General features: G+C 41.5%; 1 protein-coding gene across 6 annotated transcripts in view; it reads right to left on the bottom strand.

Moving 5' to 3' along the window:
* arhgap28 (Rho GTPase activating protein 28) overlaps positions 1-21074 on the bottom strand; it is a 74343-nt gene that overhangs the window by 16865 nt on the left and 36404 nt on the right. For 3 of the 6 annotated variants that reach the window (XM_060922401.1, XM_060922403.1, XM_060922402.1), the window contains exons 2-8: positions 15063-15244; positions 14079-14299; positions 8984-9053; positions 8699-8871; positions 8197-8362; positions 8011-8102; positions 3780-3857 (exon numbers count right to left, since the gene is read on the bottom strand). In XM_060922401.1, coding sequence (XP_060778384.1) covers positions 3780-3857; positions 8011-8102; positions 8197-8362; positions 8699-8871; positions 8984-9053; positions 14079-14299; positions 15063-15244 — 982 coding nt within the window. The other 3 variants (XM_060922406.1, XM_060922405.1, XM_060922404.1) reach the window with 3 other exon arrangements.

The raw sequence follows: 21074 nt of genomic DNA, 5'->3' as shown, positions 1-21074 counted from the left end.
ATCAACAGGTTAATGAAAGACAGCTCTTCCTTTTAAGCTTGAAGTTGTACTCTACACACAAATAGTCACGTATACTCCGCTCCATGCGTATCTCAGCCCGGAGTATATGTGTGTGAGCAGTACTAAAGTAAAACAGCTGGTCTGTATGGTGCCATGCAAAATAAATTCTTTGTAAAGGCTCAGAGCAGGAAAAAAAAAAAAGGCAGGAAGGCAGGATGCTCTGGGGTCTCTCCATACCAAGAACGTCACTGCCATTTCTGCTTAAACTGCATTACAGTGCAATGCTAGCAGTACTGCAAACACAGTAAACTCTTATTATCATTGAAACAAATACAAACCCCAATTCCAAAATAGTTGGGACACTCTGTAAACTGTAAATAAAAACAGAATGTGATAATTTGCAAATCACGGAAACCCTGTATTTCATTGAAATTAGTATAAAGACAACATATCAAATGTTGAAACTGAGAAATTTTATTGTTTTTTTGAAAAATATATGCTCAACTTGAACTTGCTGTCAAACACATTTCAGAATAACTGGGACAGGGGCATGTTTACCATTGTGTTGCACCACCTCTACTTTTAACAACACTCTAAACGTTTGGGAACTGAGGAGACCAATTGCTGTAGTTTTGAAAGAGAAATGTTGTCCCATTCTTGCCTGATATACAGTGGTGCTTGAAAGTTTGTGAACCCTGTAGAGTTTTCTATATTTCTGCATAAATATGACCTAAAACAACATCAGATTTTCTCACAAGTCCTAAAAGTAGATAAAGAGAACCCAGTTAAACAAATGAGACAAAAATATTATACTTGGTCATTTATTTATTGAGGAAAATGATCCAATATTACATATCTGAGAGGGGCAAAAGTACGTGAACCTTTGCTTTCAGTATCTGGTGTGACCCCCTTGTGCAGCAATAACTGCAACCAAACATTTGCGGTAACTGTTGATCAGTCCTGCACACCGGCTTGGAGGAATTTTAGCCCATTCCTCCATACAGAACAGCTTCAACTCTGGGATGTTGGTGGGTTTCCTCACATGAACTGCTCGCTTCAGGTCCTTCCACAACATCTCGATTGGATTAAGGTCAGGACTTTGACTTGGCCATTCCAAAACATTAACTTTATCTTTCTTTAACCATTCTTTGGTAGAACGACTTGTGTGCTTAGGGTCGTTGTCTTGCTGCATGACCCACCTTCTCTTGAGATTCAGGTCATGGACAGATGTCCTGACAATTTCCTTTAGAATTCACTGGTATAATTCAGAATTCATCGTTCCATCAATGATGGCAAGTCGTCCAGGCCCAGATGCAGCAAAACAGGCCCAAACCATGATACTACCACCACCATGTTTCACAGATGGGATAAGGTTCTTATGCTGGAATGCAGCGTTTTCCTTTCTCCAAACATAACGCTTCTCATTTAAACAAAAAAAGGTCTATTTTGGTCTCATTCGTCCACAAAACATTTTTTACAACAGCCTTCTGGCTTGTCCACATGATCTTTAGCAAACTGCAGACAAACAGCAATGTTCTTTTTGGAGAGCAGTGGCTTTCTCCTTGCAACCCTGCCACGCACACCATTGTTGTTCAGTGTTCTCCTGATGGTGGACTCAAACATTAACATTAGCCAATGTGAGAGAGGCCTTCAGTTGCTTAGAAGCTACCTGGGGTCCTTTCTGACCTCGCTGACTATTACACGCCTTACTCTTGGAGTGATCTTTGTTGGTCCACCACTCCTGCAGAGGGTAACAATGGTCTTGAATTTCCTCCATTTGTACACAATCTGTCTGACTGTGGATTGGTGGAGTCCAAACTCTTTAGAGATGGTTTTGTAACCTTTTCCAGCCTGATGAGCATCAACAATGCTTTTTCTGAGGTCCTCAGAAACCTCCTTTGTTCGTGCCATGATACACTTCCACAAACATGTGTTGTGAAGATCAGACTTTGATAGATCCCTGTTCTTTAAATAAAACAGGGTGCCCACTCACACCTGATTGTCATCCCATTGATTGAAAACACCTGACTCTAATTTCACCTTCAAATTAACTGCTAATCCTAGAGGTTCACATACTTTTGCCACTCACAGATATGTAATATTGGATCATTTTCCTCAATACATAAATGACCAAGTATAATATTTTTGTCTCGTTTGTTTAACTGTGTTCTCTTTATCTACTTTTAGGACTTGTGTGAAAATCTGATGATGTTTTAGGTCATATTTATGCAGAAATATAGAAAATTCTAAAGGGTTCACAAACTTTCAAGCACCACCGTACAATTTCAGTTGCTCAACAGTTCAGGGTCTCTTTTGCCATGTTTTGTGCTTCATAATGCGCCAAAGGTTTTAAATAAATAAGAGACAGGTCTGGACTGCAGGCAGGCCAGTTTAGCACCCAGACTCTTTTACTACAGAGCCATGCAGTTTTAACATGTGCAGAAAGCAGTTTGGGCGGCACGGTGGTGTAGTGGTTAGCGCTGTCGCCTCACAGCAAGAAGGTCCTGGGTTTGAGCCCCGGGGCCGGCGAGGGCCTTTCTGTGCAGAGTTTGCATGTTCTCCCCGTGGGTTTCCTCCGGGTGCTCCGGTTTCCCCCACAGTCCAAAGACATGCAGGTTAGGTTAACTGGTGACTCTAAATTGACCGTAGGTGTGAATGTGAGTATGAATGGTTGTCTGTGTCTATGTGTCAGCCCTGTGATGACCTGGCGACTTGTCCAGGGTGTACCCTGCCTTTCGCCCATAGTCAGCTGGGATAGGCTCCAGCTTGCCTGCGACCCTGTAGAACAGGATAAAGCGGCTAGAGATAATGAGATGAGAAAGCAGTTTGGCTTTGTCTTGCTGGAAGAAGGAAGACAATGCCAAGCTACCCATGTCATGTGCACTAATGCACCCTCATACCACTACAGATGCTGGCTTTTGAACTGTGCACTGATAAACAAGCCGGATGGTCCCATTCCCCTTTAGCCCAGAGGACGTGGCGTCCATGATTTCTAAAAAGAATGTCCGTACGTTACTGTTAACTAGTTTGTCTTTGACCTACCTGATATACTCCACTGGAGAACACACTATACAGAGGCTGAGTCTACAAACAATCCCTGCTTGTAGATAATGCAGCAGTGTACACATACACGCACACAAATGGTCACCCCAAAATGCTTTTATGGGATTACACGCACTACTCCTTCCATCTCAACGATGAGCTGCCTTTTAAATGTGTTAATTTCTGCTAGACTTGGATTGGATTGTTCCATTTGAATGAGATGCACAGCTTCACAGCCTCTTAAGAGATTTCTATCAATAAGTAAACCCCATGCAGGCGCCAACAGCTTCCATTAGTTCTGAGCAGTTACACATGGAAAGAGCAACAAGGGCACAAAGAATGTGCATGTAGTAGGGAGTGAAACCGAATCATAGTGGTAAAGAGACAGAAGGAGGGGCTAAATAGGTCTGTAAAATGCTAAACGTGCGTGTGTGTACTGTACGAGTCATCAGGCAGCCACATGCTTTTTTCATTTTCCGTTCATGGCAGGTTATGAAATCTGAGATAACATGGTGATGGAAATGTGGTGTGTCTAGGATTTAAAACTAGCTGATGCTGAATGACATCAAAAACAAATTTTGGACAAATTCACCTTATGATGTTTTTTTTTCCCTGTGGAATGAACAATAACAACAACAATAATAATAATAAAGCTGAATCACTCACTCAGTGGTTGAATTGAATTGCTGATTCAATTCTAAAGCGTGAAAACAGTATGAGGGGTTAAGGTGTTTTACCTTTACTCTAGAGGCGGAGCCAGGCACCCTGAGAATTCCTTCCGTCTGCAGCCCCGTCTGCTCCAACTTCGACAACAGCTGCACACAAAAACACACAAAGAACCGTCATGCTCATGATGGACTCTCAGAGCGCAATATGGCCCCTTTTTCACTCAATAAACTGAATGTATGGCATCTGCTTATTCCGGGGTGTTTTTGTTCGCCTGCGTTTCTCCCTTCTCAGAGTCTCGGACACCCCCCCCAAATTGTTTCGCGATAACGCAGTGTGCTGTGTGAGCTTTTTCAGCATTCCACTCCTTTTAAGAACAGATAGAAGCTGCTTTATCTCTCACTGATAAGCCAATCATACAGCAAGGCTCTTGCTCAAATAATGAAACCTACACTAAAAACACAAACGGATAAGCTTTCTCCTCCTCTCTCCGGTCCGCAGCGCACAGTCGGATTTGGTACGAAACAGAAAGTCATCCTGGATATCAGACATAGCAATTAGTTTACAGTAAATACAGCTGCTTAAGAGTATATGAGAAGAAAATATCCTCTGCTGTGTCTGTGAAGGTTATACATGCCTTGTGATCTGTGAAAACATGTTCTCATTATTTAAGGACCTTATTGTTCTGCTGTGCTCCAATCACTGCTGGATCGCATGAATAAACAGACGTTTTTAAAAATACTCTAGCACGACATATGTCCTTTCAGTTCCGTGTATGCTCTTCTATACGTACAACTGTTTTAATATTCCTTCATGTTTCATCATTGTAATAGAATTTTCTCGTTAATTCCTCTAAACTGGAACAGGTTGCTCTCAAGCCGCGAGGAATCCGTACAGAACATTACATTCTCAGCTTGTGGTGGACTTTTGAACTCCTTCCCCTCCCACACTCTATCTAAAAACAGATGCAAGGCAAAATTTAGTAAAAAGTCTCTGTGGCACACAGTCCGATTTCTTAACACCGATTAAAGCTAGTCTTTAGGCAAATTACACCATCAAGAGGATTCTCCTCTGTAAATAAAGTCACTTAGGGATTTGGCTTAAACTCTAGAATGCAGCCTAAAGGTTTTTACACACCGGAGGTGTTTTATTTTGGTGGGATTATTTCACGTCGATACATTTTTGCGAACTGTTGTTTTCGTCACGAGAACATGATTACGTAGCGAAATTTTTTTTTTTTAAATTTGCACTCAAACCTCTAAAGGAGGTGGTGTAGTGGTTAGCACTCTCGCCTCACAGCAAGAGGGTCCGGGTTCGAGCCCCGGGGCTGGTGAGGGCCTTTCTGTGCGGAGTTTGCATGTTCTCCCCGTGTCTGCGTGGGTTTCCTCCGGGTGCTCTGGTTTCCCCCACAGTCCAAAGACATGCAGGTTAGGTTAACTGGTGACTCTAAATTGAGCGTAGGTGTGAATGTGAGTGTGAATGGTTGTCTGTGTCTATGTGTCAGCCCTGTGATGACCTGGCGACTTGTCCAGGGTGTACCCCGCCTTTCGCCCGTAGTCAGCTGGGATAGGCTCCAGCTTGCCTGCGATCCTGTAGAACAGGATAAAGCGGCTACAGATAATGAGATGAGATGAGACCTCTAAAGGAATTATAATTTTCACTCTGTTCCATAAAGTTTCCATCGTCAATACAAATCACCATAAGTTGTCATATTTTTATCCACATTATCATATTTTTATTAATTCTATATTTGCCATTGATTTATTTTTGCCGTGCACAGCTTTCATGTAAATAAGTGTCAGCTTCTGAAACCCTGTGCCTAATCAAGTTTATTATTATTATTATTATTATTATTATTATTATTAAAAAGCAACATTTTTTTGCACCGATGTTGATTTTTCTGAGCTTTATTACCAGGAGTAAAGGCATCAACCAATCATGTTGTGCAGAATAGACGTCACATGATGACATAGGAGACGGCTGGCAAAACAGCCTCGAATGTAGCAGCAAGCCTCTGCTGTGCACCGGCGTCACTCATATCTGGGAGCGGAGTGGCTATATTGGTTATATTTCTATGGATTCCCCCCCATCTTTAATCAAGAGCGTGACCTTTCAATATGAGAGCAGTATTTATTTATTTCACGGTCAGATTTTGCAGTGTTTCCCCCCTCTCTGTCAAAGATTCCCTTCTCATGTGCAAATTTGCTCTGCTCCTGCTCAAAAAACCTGCCCTTTCTGCCGAATAGCCCTCTCTCACGCTCAGACTGTTTTTTTGCGCTCATGAATCTTCTGCTCACAGATTTCTGCGCTCTCTCCCTCCCTCCCTTGTTTTCATGTTGGACTTAAAACGTAGGAATAAACCTCTATATTATTTCACCCATGAACACACAACACCGTGAGCACTGCTTGCTGTCTTGTTGTCCAACATCCCATCTCTCAGCTTCAACTCGAACAAGATTATGAAACTCTCACTGTTGTCATTTGTACCCAAGACGTTCTCTTTCTTGAGTGTGTGTCCAAAATTATTGTCTTCAACACTGCTGGACAACTCCTTCGTTCACTCAGGACACAACTTGGGGCGTCGTGGCTCAGGTGGATAAGGTGCCATACCATAAATCCGGGGACCCGGGTTCGATTCCGGCCCGAGGTCATTTCCCGATCCCTCCCGATCCGTCTCTCTCTCCCGCTCATTTCCTGTCTCTACACTGTCCTATCCAATAAAGGTGCAAAAAGCCCAAAAAAAAAAAATCTTTAAAAAAAATTTAAAAAAAAAAAAAAAAAAAAAGGACACAACTGGCAGTTGCAGCACGAAACCAGTGTGAAACAAGCACAAAATAGAACATGACATATTATAGATTCACATCGGATTTGGTGTGCATACTACACAATGTCATGCCTTCTCCGGTGTGTAAAGGCCCTAATACTGTGCTGCTCAAGGAAGGTAGCCGAGTCCCAGACAAAACCTTGCATCAGTGTTGCGATTCTATTGCATCAGTCATCCGTTAAAAAAATAATAATAATAGGTGGACTTGTACGAAGGTTTAGGTTTTTTTTTTGGACACAAAATCAAAGACTTGGTCTGCTCTATTTCTAGATTCCACCATCAGTTCCTGTTCAATGCAGACGTACTTGGGTACAGTATGACTTGCCTGGCATAGGAAAAGACCAACACAATCTGGGATGATGAATTTGTACCTTGTTACTTTTGTTACCTGGACAAATTAACAGACCATGATCTATTAATCCACAGCCGTCACGCCATCGTTAAACATGTTCAAATATCCGACTGAATTTCTGGCTTTGCTGAAAAACATAACTGGGGTGAACGATGTCCAACATTTTTCACTTTACTTCAACAGAGCTGATAAAATATACAGCGGTCCTTATGGACCCTTCCCCCAACTTCTGATTCCACTTAAAATGGCAGAAAACTTACCAAAGATATTTTCTCCCAATATTTATATTAAAAACAAGCCCCAGACGAACCTCAAAGCATTTAAGAGCACAGAATCCTACTGGCTCCTCATATCTGGGTGGGTAATGGATCCCAGGGGGTTTCATAAGGAGAAGAAAAAAAAACAGCCCAAAACATTGTCATTACAGGGAGGGTAAGTTAATATCGGCTAACGTTTGCTAATGTTAGAAATAAACGCTGCCCAGATAAACTAGCCAGCTAATATAGCTACAAAGCAGCATGCCAGGGAGGATTCGCTTGATATGTTATGTATTCAAATGTAGTTTGGCAGTTGATTATCACTATAAATGTAAATTAATCCTCTTAATGAAGCACAGACAGTAATCCTGACGCGGCCAGTTCCCTATTCAGTCCTCAAAATGGCAGTGATGATACAGTGAGAGGTCACATGAAGTGGAAAGATGTGTGACTCTGTAGTCCTTTACTATAACACTATTGTACCTTCCAGGCAAAAACAGACGGGGGGGGGAATAAAATAAAATAAAATACCACGATCTTAACAGCTGCCCTTTTCTCAGGGGGGAAACTGCAGATCCAAGGCTGAGACTTGATAGTTATTTTGGAAAGCACTTGCTAAGAAGAAGAAAGGCCATGCAAGTTAGAATAATAAAAGATATCAAGCTGTGGCTGGAGCTGAGGAGGAGCGAGGGACCCGAGACCTAACCCGACAAAGCGCTGATTAACGACTTTCCAGAATGTCCAGTGCAAAGAATCTCTGTGTGGAAGTTTCCACTTTGAGACAAACCAAAAGAAGTATTGCTATGGTTCAAACCCCTGCTCCATAGACCAGCAAAAACAAGACCAAGTCTGAGAGATAAGCTACGCACCTTTTTGAAAACAAGAGGAACTTTCGAGCCAGGAAATTTCTTTTGGTCATTTTCCAACAATGTAGTCAGGGGAACTCCAAATATGCCCGTTTCTGCAAAAAGAAGAAGGCAGTGATCACACCAACCAAAACATATCTGGAGAATAAGTGATGAAATATGAACTGTTAAAAGTTCAGCAGTACTCACCCCGCACCTTGCTACGAACTACCCGGTTCCTCTTCAGTTCAATGCCCAGGGCATCGAAAAACGTGGTTAGTTCTATAAGACAGATATAGCCGATCTTCTTGATGTCTTCTGAGGACAGGTCTTGCACTCTGGTCAGCCCCTGCTTGGACTTCATAATCTGAAAGGTCTGAGTAGGACATAAGGAAAAAGACAAAGAAAATAAAATGACAATCTACATTTAGTACGTTTATATTTTCATCTCAAAATAAGATGAGAGGGGCAATGTTCATTTAGTATATATTTCCTTAGGTGAAACCAAAAGCATAAACTGCTCTTGGAGATTGCTTTTGTAGATATTGTAGTAATGGCTTCTTTGACCATCTTTTCTTTTTGCTCTTAGTGCAATCAATAAAAAAAAAACAATAATGACAGACGGTGAGGGAATGGTTATGTGGCCCACAGAAGCTTTGTGTGTGTGATTATACAGAATTGGGAAAAAGCTAAGCTGAAGGCAAATACTTACTGGTAAATCTTTGTCTCCTTTCCAGATTCTCTGGCAGTCAAGGCAGTCGCGGCCTTTCCGATGAGCAGTCACTCCCTCGGAGTACGGCACTTCAAAGGACAAGATATTCGGCTCCAGCTGACAGTGTGACATGCTACTCTCCACAGAGGTGAACACTGGGCATGACTTGCGACCTACAGTAGGCACATATTTTTGAGTTTCGTCAGAAGAGTATACCTAGCACGAGCAATAGTCTCATAATGGGCCGGGACAGTGTTTTGCTAGCATTAAAAGACACAGACTAACCTTTGGGAGGTGTCCAATGGGGCAGTATTGGTGGCCCATTTGGGGACACTGTTGGTGTTGGTTCAGCAGACTGTAAGAACATTGGAATTCAGTTATGATCAATGCAAATTAACTCATCCTTCACCAAGAATACATATTTAAAAACATCACACGTGATAACGAAAAACAAACAACGTGATGCGAGATTCAAACGCAATCCAACCTATAAAGCCCATGGTTAAAACGTTTGTTAATACAGTACAGAGACATCCTTGTTTAACAAAAGTTGACTTCATGTGTACAGGATTTCTGTTTTATTGTCATGGTCAGTTCTCTCATTGCAATAGAACCACACATGGCAGTGGTTGTCAAAGTGCAGTCCAGGGGATTTTGAAGCATAGCCAGAAGTCAGCGAGATATATAGAGAGGATATTACACGGTGGCACGAAGATATGAAATTTGAGTCGTGAATATATTCACAAGTGAGCGAAGCAAATGAGTGATGTATTCTTCAACACAAGAAGATAAACTTCATATCTTCACGTCACCGTGTGACGTTCTTTATATTATATGGACCAAAAAAATACACAAGTTAATCAAAAGAATTTTAATTTTGAACTGGTTAAATATTGACAACGTGTGTCCAGTCAGTAGTAAAACACAGAGTGACGTCGTCGGAGTGAAATACCAGGAATTATTATACATACAGGACACTTTTTCCATGGAATAAAAACATGTATTCTATTCCCTTCTAGCAGGTTTATTGATAGCATTCAATATTATCATATTGCTTATCCTACATGTATTGCGCCACTCTCCTCAATGGAGAATGAGCGTGCAGTATTGGTTATAATATTCCACGTTGTCAAGACAACACAACGTCACACATCAGAGCTGATGCGAATATCCAATGACAAAACTTTTCTTCTGTGCATGCGCATAATCATTTCTTTGTCGGCCGGGAAAGAGAGAAGACGAGGTTAATCCAGTGCTACTGCTAGGATTAGCTCTGCTATAATTAAGCACTAAATAAATAAACTAAAAACTGAAGACATGCTGAACACCCGAAAGGCTACCAAATCTTAATTATATATTCTTCACGCATATTTACAAGAGAAAAACATACCAACGGACATCGAAAAACTGGAAGAGAGACACACTGGAGATGTAAAACTTCCATGCTAGCGAGTGACTGACAGTTTGTAAACAAACATGGTCGCGAGGTTTGCATCGTTAAGAGCAGAAGATTTTGAGAGAACTTTGGCTGCCAGGTCGCTCCGTTGTGTTTAGTTGTAGATGTTGATTTTAAAAGTCGCCAAGTAAATTACATCGGGAAATGAATACTTAAGTCTGAGTGAAAAATGCTGTGGCGAGTATGCGTGGAAGAAGAATCCTGGGACAGAAATCTTAGTTTCTCGGTCATTAGCCTGTGCTACTGATGAACGCTACACCGGCTGGAAGGTGACTTCACTACCATGCCAACAGCACCAACTTGCAGGTAAGCTAGCGTTGGCCTACGAGAATGCTGATCTGGAGAGACAGACAGAGAGAGAGTGTGTGTGTGTGTGTGTGTGTGTGTGTGTGTGTGTATATAATAATAATAATAATAATAATAATAATAATAATAATGGCTGACTTTTTTCATGGTATATCAGATGTATTCCATTCAGCAAGCATGAGATTGAACTCGTCTTCGACTCGTTCAGTATCATGCTAGCTGAATGGAATACATCTGATATACCACTCAACGCCAGCCAATATTATTTAAATATATATGTCACTCAGATCTGCGATGTATTTTGCATGGAAAATGTAAGTTTTTCAACACGAGAAGATAAACTTCATATCTTCAAGCAAACGTATGGATTTTCTGTTTATTATATAAACACATTCACAAACAAAAATTAATTAAAACAATTTACTAATTTCCTCACGAGTGACATATAGAGATTTGTGTCACGGTTGCCGTTCTCGATGCGCCGGCTGTAGTTCGTAAGAAAAATACAAGTAGCCCATTATGTTCCGAGTAAAAAAGGTGTCATATGTTTTATAATTTGTTTATTTATTCCCCCCTTAAATTTAGTAACATGGTGACCTGGTGGAAATCACAGCTCACCATTATCAGAGTTATTAGATTATTTGAGTGTTCGTTTAAATTTAAATGCTTTAATTCAAAACCTCAATAACTCAAACAGGTCACCTACAAATAACATCAACTTGAATCTCACGTGTTCAGGTTGGTGGAATGTTTAGGAATCAAAAGCTCTTTGGCGCTTACAGAGACAAAAATTATTATAATATTACCAATTTAAATAAATGTTCATGAATTTATTTTACAGTTAAAGGATGCCTGGGTGGAAAAAGTCTGAACCCCTGACATATGGTTGTATGTGAATATCTGTTTTGAATAGAACTTTAAATGCTACAAATCTGAACAATAATGCTGCATCACATCCTAACAAATGATAATGGTTCATATTCATAACCAGACTTCCTGTTGTGGTCCTTCCCTCATTTTGCCTCCATTCCCTAGAAAGGTCCTTAATGATCCATCACCCCCTCTTCTGTAATCTAGATCACATTACAGGATCTAAGTTTAGTACATTAGTCCACTGTGCCAAGCTCTACTCACGACTGCATGCTTACCATAGACACACTGCGAGTCTCAGTTGCCAGTCCAGCTGGCTATGAGTCACTACCCTACATTCTCTGCCAGCACGCCGACTCCCTTGCTCCATCAAACACCATTTGTTGACCAGATGTCCATTGAAGACATTCTCCCTATACCTTTTTTTTTTTTTTTACTACATGATATTGATATGGTAGAACATTCAAAGACGAATTCACTGCATGTACTAACATGTTCCAGTTTTTTTTTTTTTTCCTTTGTATGTTGTGCCTCTTTAACACTCGTTCTGGTCAGCCTCTGACAGGACAGACCAGTGACTCACCCACTTCACATGCTCTTAGTCACAGAGTCACTCTCGGGTGGTCTTTGAGAGCTGCCTTTATTTTGGTGTTTATTATCGAATTCCCACACATAAACAACTCTCGGTTCATTTCAATTTGTATAGAGCTTTAAACAATAGACATTGTCACAAAGCAGATGTACCGTACAGAAATCCAGATGCAACAAGCCAGAGACAACAACGGCAGTTTAAAAAAAAAAAAACTCCGAGATGACACGTGGAAACCTTCAGCGAAACCAGGTTCAAAATGGAACTCATTCACTTTCAAGAAACGCCAGATAATCGGATTACATTTCATTACACACTCTCAGAAATAAAAAGGTACCAAACTGTATTTTTCCATGTTGTTGAGGTAGTAACAGGGGTGCATGTTTTGTACGTGTGATTTGTGGGGCAGAATGATGGTGCAAGTGGTTAGCACTGCCACCTCACAGCAAGAAGGTTCTGGGTTCGAGCTCAGTGTTTGGCAGGGCCCTTTCTGTGTGGAGTTTGCATGTTTTCCCCGTGTCTGTGTGGGTTTCCTTTGGGTGCTCCGGTTTCCCCCGCAGTCCAAAGACATGCAGTTAGGTTAACTGGCTAGTCTAAACTGTGTGCGAGTGCGGAGAAAGGAATCAGCCACCCTACTGCTGCAATTCCGGCAAAGTCAACCAAACATGGTCCGCCTTAAGCCCAGATTGGGTTCAGCAGTGAGGACGATGTGTCATTTACCCAAGAATAAGAACAGTGGCCTTTAAGGTCCAATTAACTGAGCAGGTCCACTAACTGAGCAGTGGCCTTTAAGGTCCAATTAACTGAGCAGGTCCACTAACTGAGCAGTGGCCTTTAAGGTCCAATTATCAAAGTCCTTCCCACGCCATGTGGCGCATAGGGTGGCGCCGATCTCTGTGTACGTAGCCCTCGAACTCTCGCCTATTACATAGCTAGGGTTACAGTGGGGGGGCTAGACTCCCCACTCGCACCTGTATTGCAGCGTGCCTTGCCAGATGGCAGTAAGTACCATTTTTATGATGGTCTTTGGTATGAGCCGACCAGGAGTAGAACTCACAATCTCCCGATCGAGAGGCGGACACGCTAACCACTAGGCCAACACGATGGTATAAGGTCCGATTATGTTCCTTACTATTTTTAATGGTTTCCAGGTAAAATATCCATACTAAAGGGAAAAAAGATGTACTTTGTATTGGTAATACCAAGAGTACCACCCCAGTGATAAGGAAAAGTACACCTTCCGACAGATACAGTTGTAGAAGAGTAAAGGCAAGCAGTATGCGCTGAAAGAGTGTTCAGTGTAAGCATAATGTAAATACAACTCCTGGGATGAGTTCAGGACAGTATTCATGATTAAAGATGATGTTCTTAGAAATTACAGTTTCTATAGTTCCCAGGTAAGGTTATCCACTGAAGCAAGGATGAATCAATTTGTCAGGTTTATTCTCTTGACAGCTTCATGCCAGCTTTACTAAATCTAAGAGAGTCCATGTTTATTTAAAAGGCAACTTGAGTAGTCTAAAGTTCTCCATATTCTTTTCTTGGGTCATTGGATATGAACACTGATGGCTAATTTAAACACAGTCTGAGTTGTTCCACATTCCAGCCTCAGGTCAGTAAGACCGATATGTTTCGAAATGAGTAGAGAGCAGCTGACCAGGCAAATGGGTGGCATGCTCAGGAACGTCTCGCCTTTTCTGTCCTTACGCTAATACAGCTGTCACTCTTATCAGTAGGTTCCTAAACGAGACTGACACCTGAAAGGCTTCATGGTGACTTCAGACAGCAGGAGATTTAAGGGCGAGTAGCAGCTCTATCTGCTGCATATGCAACTCATCATCTCGGACAGCTTAAGTTAAAAAGAAAAAACCCAGATTGTGCAGCTCATCTGAAATTTGGGGGCAGGAACCAATTAATCCCGCAAGATACTCAGTCCTGATCCAAAATCCCAAAAATAGACAATGGTGTACTGCTCATTCCTGAATTGATGTTCCTGTCAGAGGCCAAGAGTTAATAAAATATACTCAACTCAACATAGAAATCCAAGAATATCAAACCAGCATCTTTAATTCACAACAGACTACAGTATCTGAAATCTGTTAGGATCTCCCAAGAGCCTCCCGATCATAAATCTCCAGCGTACTGCACCTTTTGCTTACCGATGTGTCAGCTGTGGAGAAGACATCCCGGACATGGCGCATGGGCTGCTTGTTCCTCTTGCGTAGGGTTTGAGTGTAGTTGTCCAGTCGTTTCTTCACCATGGCGGCTTGAGAGCGAGTAAGCGTGGACAAGAGAGCCTCGGCAGGACCGTCAACGAGAGCTCCAGACACCAGCGTGGAGAGACCAGCTTCGTGCAGCCATGCTTCCTCCAGTTCTGCTTCTACCATGAAGAATTACAGAATGCTAAGAATCCTGTTTATCTACACCAACATCCATAGCTGATTTTTTTGCATGTGATCAACATCTCCTTGTTGGGGCAATCAGAGCGAGGGAAACGGTGAAAGTGATGAGAGGCCTTTAAAAAGCCTAGTATGGAATGTTTGCTATGGTGTCCAATTATAAGTTTCTAGGTATTCGGAATGATAATTTAACCAACACTTGCAGAACACAGAGGTTTAGAAACTCCGTGCCCTTAAAAACACTGGGAGGTCTATGTAGAACCCAAAAAGTTCAAATGCTTCAGCCTGTCTCGCATACATTATTCATTTAAATGTCCCTAACCGTGCTTGAAGCATGGCCCCCTAATGCTGGCCTCTTTATGAAAGGGGGGGAAAAATCACTATAAATCACACAAAAGTAAAAAAAAAAAAGCCAATAAAAACATGAGTGAAAACACCTGTTAACCATTTTCCTTCAGAAATCCCTGTGTAGACCAGGACGCTTACAGAGTACATGTGTACAAGGCCAAATATTTTATCCAATGCTGCCAAGCATAAAAAAAAACGTCCAAAGATGCAGAAGTGGGCCCAAATCCAGCAGATCCACATTTCAAATTTAGCTCAATGAAAATAAAGCATAAGCTTTCATCGTTATTATATCCAGCCATCTTTAAAGCAGAACCCTATGTTGAAAACCAGCGAAATATGATACGCGAGATGAACTTTTGGCAAAGTGATGGTTCATGTAGAGCATTCTGCACTCACCATCAATGCTGCCCTTCTCCATCTCCTCCTGGCTTTCTTGGCAGTCCTCCTCGATGTTCCTCACTTCACTCCAGTAATCCTCCATGGAATCCTGCGAGTCTCGGGATACGGAGCGATCAGGAGGAGAGGGAGGCATCTCTCCTGTCGAAGTCATCCTCACTAACCCCCGATGCTGTGCTTTCCTAATGGAAACAAAATGCAAGGAGGAGTACAATTACTCAAATCCATTACTCAGGAAAACAAACCAAGAGACATAGTAATAGACAGCAATTCAGACTACATGATAGTTGTGACTCAGTGTGTAGGTGTAAATGTAGGAGCATTATACAGCAGTTACTACAAAAAGAACCAGAGTATACAGACCCACTGAGATAGCCAGGCGATTATCACCATGTTCTTACAGAATCGGATATTATAACCAGTAACGCATGGCCGATATCAAAAGGCAAACTCGGCCTTATTGTTTCAAACCCAGTTCGCACAGGACGCTCTTTTTGCCATTACAGCTCTCTAATTTCAGGACACCTCGAGTGCTTGAAGAAGTCGGAGAAGAAAGAGCTAGTGATGCCGCACTTTATCTCTGCCAGCAGCTGTTGAGATGGAGGTGAGATGGAGGTAGAAGGATGACGGACTAACCTGACCCTTTCACTATGGAATCTTCTAGATTAAAGCTTTCCTGGTAAGCTTCATCAATCAAAAGCCATCATCAAAGCAAGGAAGTCTGCAGTAAAGCAGAATGATCTTAGGATTTCAATAGTTCTAGAGAACAAAGTTAACATTATAGTCCCAGAAAGCCATGCAAAGCAAAACAATCCAATCCAGTTCAATTTAGGTTTGAACTTTCCTACTGAAATATTGATAAGGAAAAACTAGCTTACTATGAACTGTTATCGCTGTCTCTCGTTCGCCCCCTTTCTCCGTTTCTCTGCCAGGAATCAGGATTCACTTAGAGGATGTTATTGATCACAACCATGCAAGATGCCTTCTGTGTTAAGAGAACTCCTTTCTAATAGCCTCCAAATTCCCTAAGAGGTATCTGCTCTCAGCTTCCGACAAGTTTTATCACTTCAAATCAACATCATTTGGCGTCTCAGTCACACAAGTACGCCATGCTGGTTTAAAACCAGCTCAGTCACTGACTCCGATTATAACTATATAAAAATTCCAGTACAGTAGTTTCTTTGTCTCAGTTCTTACACGCCGGGAACTCTAGGATGTTGTTGGCTAAGCAATACTATCCGTGTCATTAATAATAAAAATATACGTCTCTCGTTTATATGTCTAGAAGTGCGTCCATCTCCATAGACAGAAGCTTTCATCTGTGTTTATGACATCCGAGAAGGGAGTCCCTCCTTTCATAATTTGATTCCAGGACGCATGTTCTGAAAAGCCGACTTGTAATAACTGCACTTAGAAGAGAAGTTGGAGACCGTTATGCAATAAAAATGTCATTCAGCTACCACTGTACTCGCTAAGGTAGACATCAAAAGATGTGTGTACTATAATGTGGACAATAAACAAATCATTTCATGTATATCAATCGAGATAAGCACAAGCATTATATCCACCAATGAAAAAGTTCCTTTTGGTCTGACTAAAAGATTTGGCTGACTTGCTATCAGGACGCAATCAATCAATAAGAAAACGCAGATGCATATCTCAGACATACCATGAAAGAGAGGCACTGTTCACCTCATCTGCTTAAGCCAGCTTTACACTAGACAATTATTGCTGAAATTTTTCCATTAAAGACTTTGCTCATGGGCTCAGATCAGTAGTCTTGGTGTACATATATTATGCGACATGCTCACCGAGGGCTGATTCAATACTACTGGGACCAAAGACAGTTAACGAAACAATTTTGGAAGGGTCAGAAATGTTTGATCCAAATCTCAGAGTGTGACAACTGCTACTTGTATAATACTCCTGTAAAAGCCACCAATTTTAGGACAGCATAGGATTACACCAAACCCACAGGGCAGCTACAAATACAGTAGTGGCAATGAAGAACATAAATCACCATGCTACCGGACAGAAAGCCCAGATTGCGAACTGATGATATAAGCAGAACATAGTAAAGTTCTTCAATGGCAGGTCTATTGCAAAATAATTGTCATCATATACTAGAACATGGAGACCACATGTTATCACAGTCTGTCGTACAAATTGGCCAAGATTTCACTTTGATCATTTCATACAGTGTTCAAGCATTAATTTTTAAAATATCAATAGAATTGCCATTCTAAAAACAGTCAAGTCTTGACTTAACAACAAAGTCTGCATATATGGGTCATTCTAGAATTCAGGGCACCTTTCGCGTCTCAGACATAAACCTTTTGTTATTTTCCACAAAAGGAATTTTTATTGAATCAGTTTTGAACAACAATGCAAATCATGACAAACTTTCACCAATAGCAATGCTTGATGCACATTTTAGACCCAATTTATCCATAAAACATTGACTAAAATGACTCCCACCCCTCCCCCCATATTACCGGCTGTCTTCGACTACTGATTCATACATTCAATCTGAATAAACATGAAGTGATTCAGTCGAACAGTCTGTTTTTTGGGGCTTATTCTATTAACTGTTGTAAAATCAACTGCATAGAAAGTCTATTTTCTGTATGTGAAATTTCAGTAATAAAAAAATATATATATTTTTTAAATCCATCCCAATGTTCTTGTCAACTCTGTTATAAAACCGCATAAAATGCACAGAGTTTTAATAATAAGAAGGTCCGGGTTCGAGCCCTGTGGCCGGCGAGGGCCTTTCTGTGCAGAGTTTGCATGTTCTCCCCGTGTCCGCGTGGGTTTCCTCCGGGTGCTCCGGTTTCCCCCACAGTCCAAAGACATGCAGGTTAGGTTAACTGGTGACTCTAAATTGACCGTAGGTGTGAATGTGAGTGTGAATGGCTGTCTATGTGTCAGCCCTGTGATGACCTAGCGACTTGTCCAGGGTGTACCCCGCCTTTCGCCCGTAGTCAGCTGGGATAGGCTCCAGCTGGGATAGGCTCCAGCTTGCCTACGATCCTGTAGAACAGGATAAAGCGGCTAGAGATGAGATGAGACGAGACATGACACCTGCACAGAGAGATCTCACTTCCTCTGGCGGGAAACTTCAGAAAGCCAATGAGGGATGTTATGTTTCTTCTCTCATCAATTTGAACGAAACTTTGAGGGTACACCAACGGTAGATTAATTATTCATGAAGTCTGTTATTGGGATATTGGAGTGAATTTCTCACTCATTTTTTAAAAATGATAATATGATTAAAATCCATAAAACTCAGTCTTTATACATGCCACGTGGCAGCTAGTTTGAGGTTAGCATGTGGAGTTAAGACACAAAATGGTGGACAACATCAACTCTGTTCTCGTCAATTCTGGCCCAGTTTAACAATAACAGAGTTGACGACAACTCACGGAGTCGACACTTGACATGTACCTGCAGTTATAGAATGGACCATACATCTATCCAGACCTGTAATGTGCATACCAGGTTGGCATCCATCTATTATCTCTAGCCGCTTTATCCTGTTCTACAGGGTCGCAGGCAAGCTGGAGCCTATCCCAGCTGACTACGGGCAAGAGTTGGGGTACACCTGAGACAAGTCGCCAGGTTATGCCAGGTTGGCGTAATGTAGCATAATTTTCCATAACAAGCCTGTCATGCTAGCATTTTCTAACACTCAATCATCAGAGTGACTTACCAGTCACAACAACCTCCTGGTCGAAAGGTGTGAGTGGATACAAATATTGTGGGTGGGCGTGTATCCTATATTCAGAGCATGCAACCGAAAGCTTGACAGAAGTGCTTTCGACCTAAACACATACTGGAAGGTGTTCCTCATCTCACTACGCTAAAGGGATAAAATTACATGAGGAACCACCACTGGATTCAGAGTTACAGGTTTTAAACATTCATTCTTCTTCTTCAAGTTTCATTCACAAAAGGTGAAAAAGAATCAAAGTGCTACCAAATACACGTTTTATAATATGACGAAAGAAGCAAATACTGTATTTAAAAAGTTCTATACAATACTGCACTACAACTACAATACAGGTCTCAGTACTGAGTGCACCAAATGAACATGCCAAGAGAACACAAGTCTGACTTCCTGACTTATAAATAATTTGGTTTGGCACAAATCCTGACAAAGCCGGAGAAACTGAAAGACAACCACCTTACCAAGCACATGACTAATATGTAAATAAACATAGATGACTGCAAGTTGCTTCTCAACCTCATCCAAGAACCATATTCTACAAAAATCACTGATATTTTTAGTCCTGATGTTCCAGCTAAAACAAATCAATACTCCTTGGAAAGGGAAGAAAAAAAAAGGACTCGCACTAACGTCTGAACGGAAAACGCAGATTACCTTTCAGTGTCTCATCCAGATGTGGAGGACAGAGAAGGGCATTAGAGTGGAGTAGTTTGCTCTGATCCCAGATGTAGATCATAAAAACAAAGCCACTTAAAACACAAAGAGGGAGAGAAAGAGAGCAAAACAAAGAGAGAGAGAGAGAGAGAGAGAGAGAGAGAGAGGGGAACAGAAACAGATACGATGAGGCTCAACTGACCCAATCTCAGGATTTCCTCCTGTGACAGCAGGAACCCTGTGTGAAACCTAAACTCATCTCCCCTCCCACATACCTCTCTCCATCTATCCATCCCACTCCATGGGAGGCGAACAACTTTCCAGCGCACACATTTCTTCCTTCCCTGCCCCCTCGGTCTTTCTCTCCCTCTCTTTGGTCCACCCCTCCCACTCCCTTTATCCCATCCTGTTCTGTCCTGTCCTCCCTCTCTCTCTGCTACAAGCCACTCCTTTAGTCTTTACAGCCCCACCACTTCCCTTTAAAAGGAAGGAGTTAAATGCCCGTTGTCTTCACTGTTTATGCCAAGCAGTCTCTTGAACCCTTCATAATGAGACTAGAAAGTGAGGATGGTTTGGATATGAGGTGGTGTTCTGTGAGCTGGAGCAGTGAAATGAGTGTAATTTTGGAAAACCAGTCCCATATGTGGGTAATTACCAAACCCGTTCACATCACCACTCACTTTCATTTCAAAACAAACCTTTTACAGACACACAAAACAACTGGAGAGCAAATGTTCAATTAAAAAAAAAAAAAAAAAGTACTAAATACAGGGATCTCGCTTCTGGAAATTTTGCATTGCATAAGGTGTTTTGCATACAAACAGATTGGTATCTGATCCTACAAAAAACATGCACACGTAGTATGCATCCTCTTTTCCAGGTTAAAAAAAAAAAAAAAACACACTATGCAGAAGAAACAGGTTAACAAACAAATTATTCCTTGTGATACGTGACTAAAAAATAAATAGATGGCATTTCGGCCAAACGGTTTCCATAGCTCAGCAAGGAAGGAGGACTAAAGTGGAAATGTGGTACTCGTGTTCTTCCCTGCGAGGCTGCTTAAACCAGAGAAGAAAGCTGAAGATCCCTCAAAAATCATGACCTCATTCTTCCAAGAATGTAAACACAGGAGCAATGCTGCCAAGGCCACCATCCAAGAGCAACATGTACGCAAAACTTTTGTCTTTGAGCAACTTTTCAAGCAAGTCAAAGAAGGAAAGTTTTGAAAGACACTCTGCTTTGATGAAGCACTTGGAAAGGTTTTCCAGTCAACGTCCATATGGCCTCTCTGGCCATTTATTTAATCGACTAAAACATTTTCCATCTTCCATATTGATTAAAATGGGCATCTACTTCAGTGCTGATAAAAGTAAAAACATGGAGTACCAAACTGCTGACTGTGGCACGTCCCGGCAAAATGGTCAAACGTGGAAAAGGTTGATTCGTTATACAAAAAGCTTCTCAACTATTTGCAGAAGCATGGATGAAATCAGGAGTCCAAGATGATTTTATCAGAAAGGTATGTCAACCACCCCCAACTAGACTAAAATAAGAAACACGTGTTTCATAAAAGATGCCTTAAAGAGCTTAAACATGACTGCTCCTGGTTCCGCTCAGTGTGAATGATG

This window comes from Neoarius graeffei, chromosome 5, assembly GCF_027579695.1.
Source record: "Neoarius graeffei isolate fNeoGra1 chromosome 5, fNeoGra1.pri, whole genome shotgun sequence".
In the NCBI taxonomy this organism is placed as follows: Eukaryota; Metazoa; Chordata; class Actinopteri; order Siluriformes; family Ariidae; genus Neoarius; species Neoarius graeffei.
Note: the sequence above shows the minus strand (reverse complement) of the source record. Positions and strands in the feature narration are given on the sequence as shown.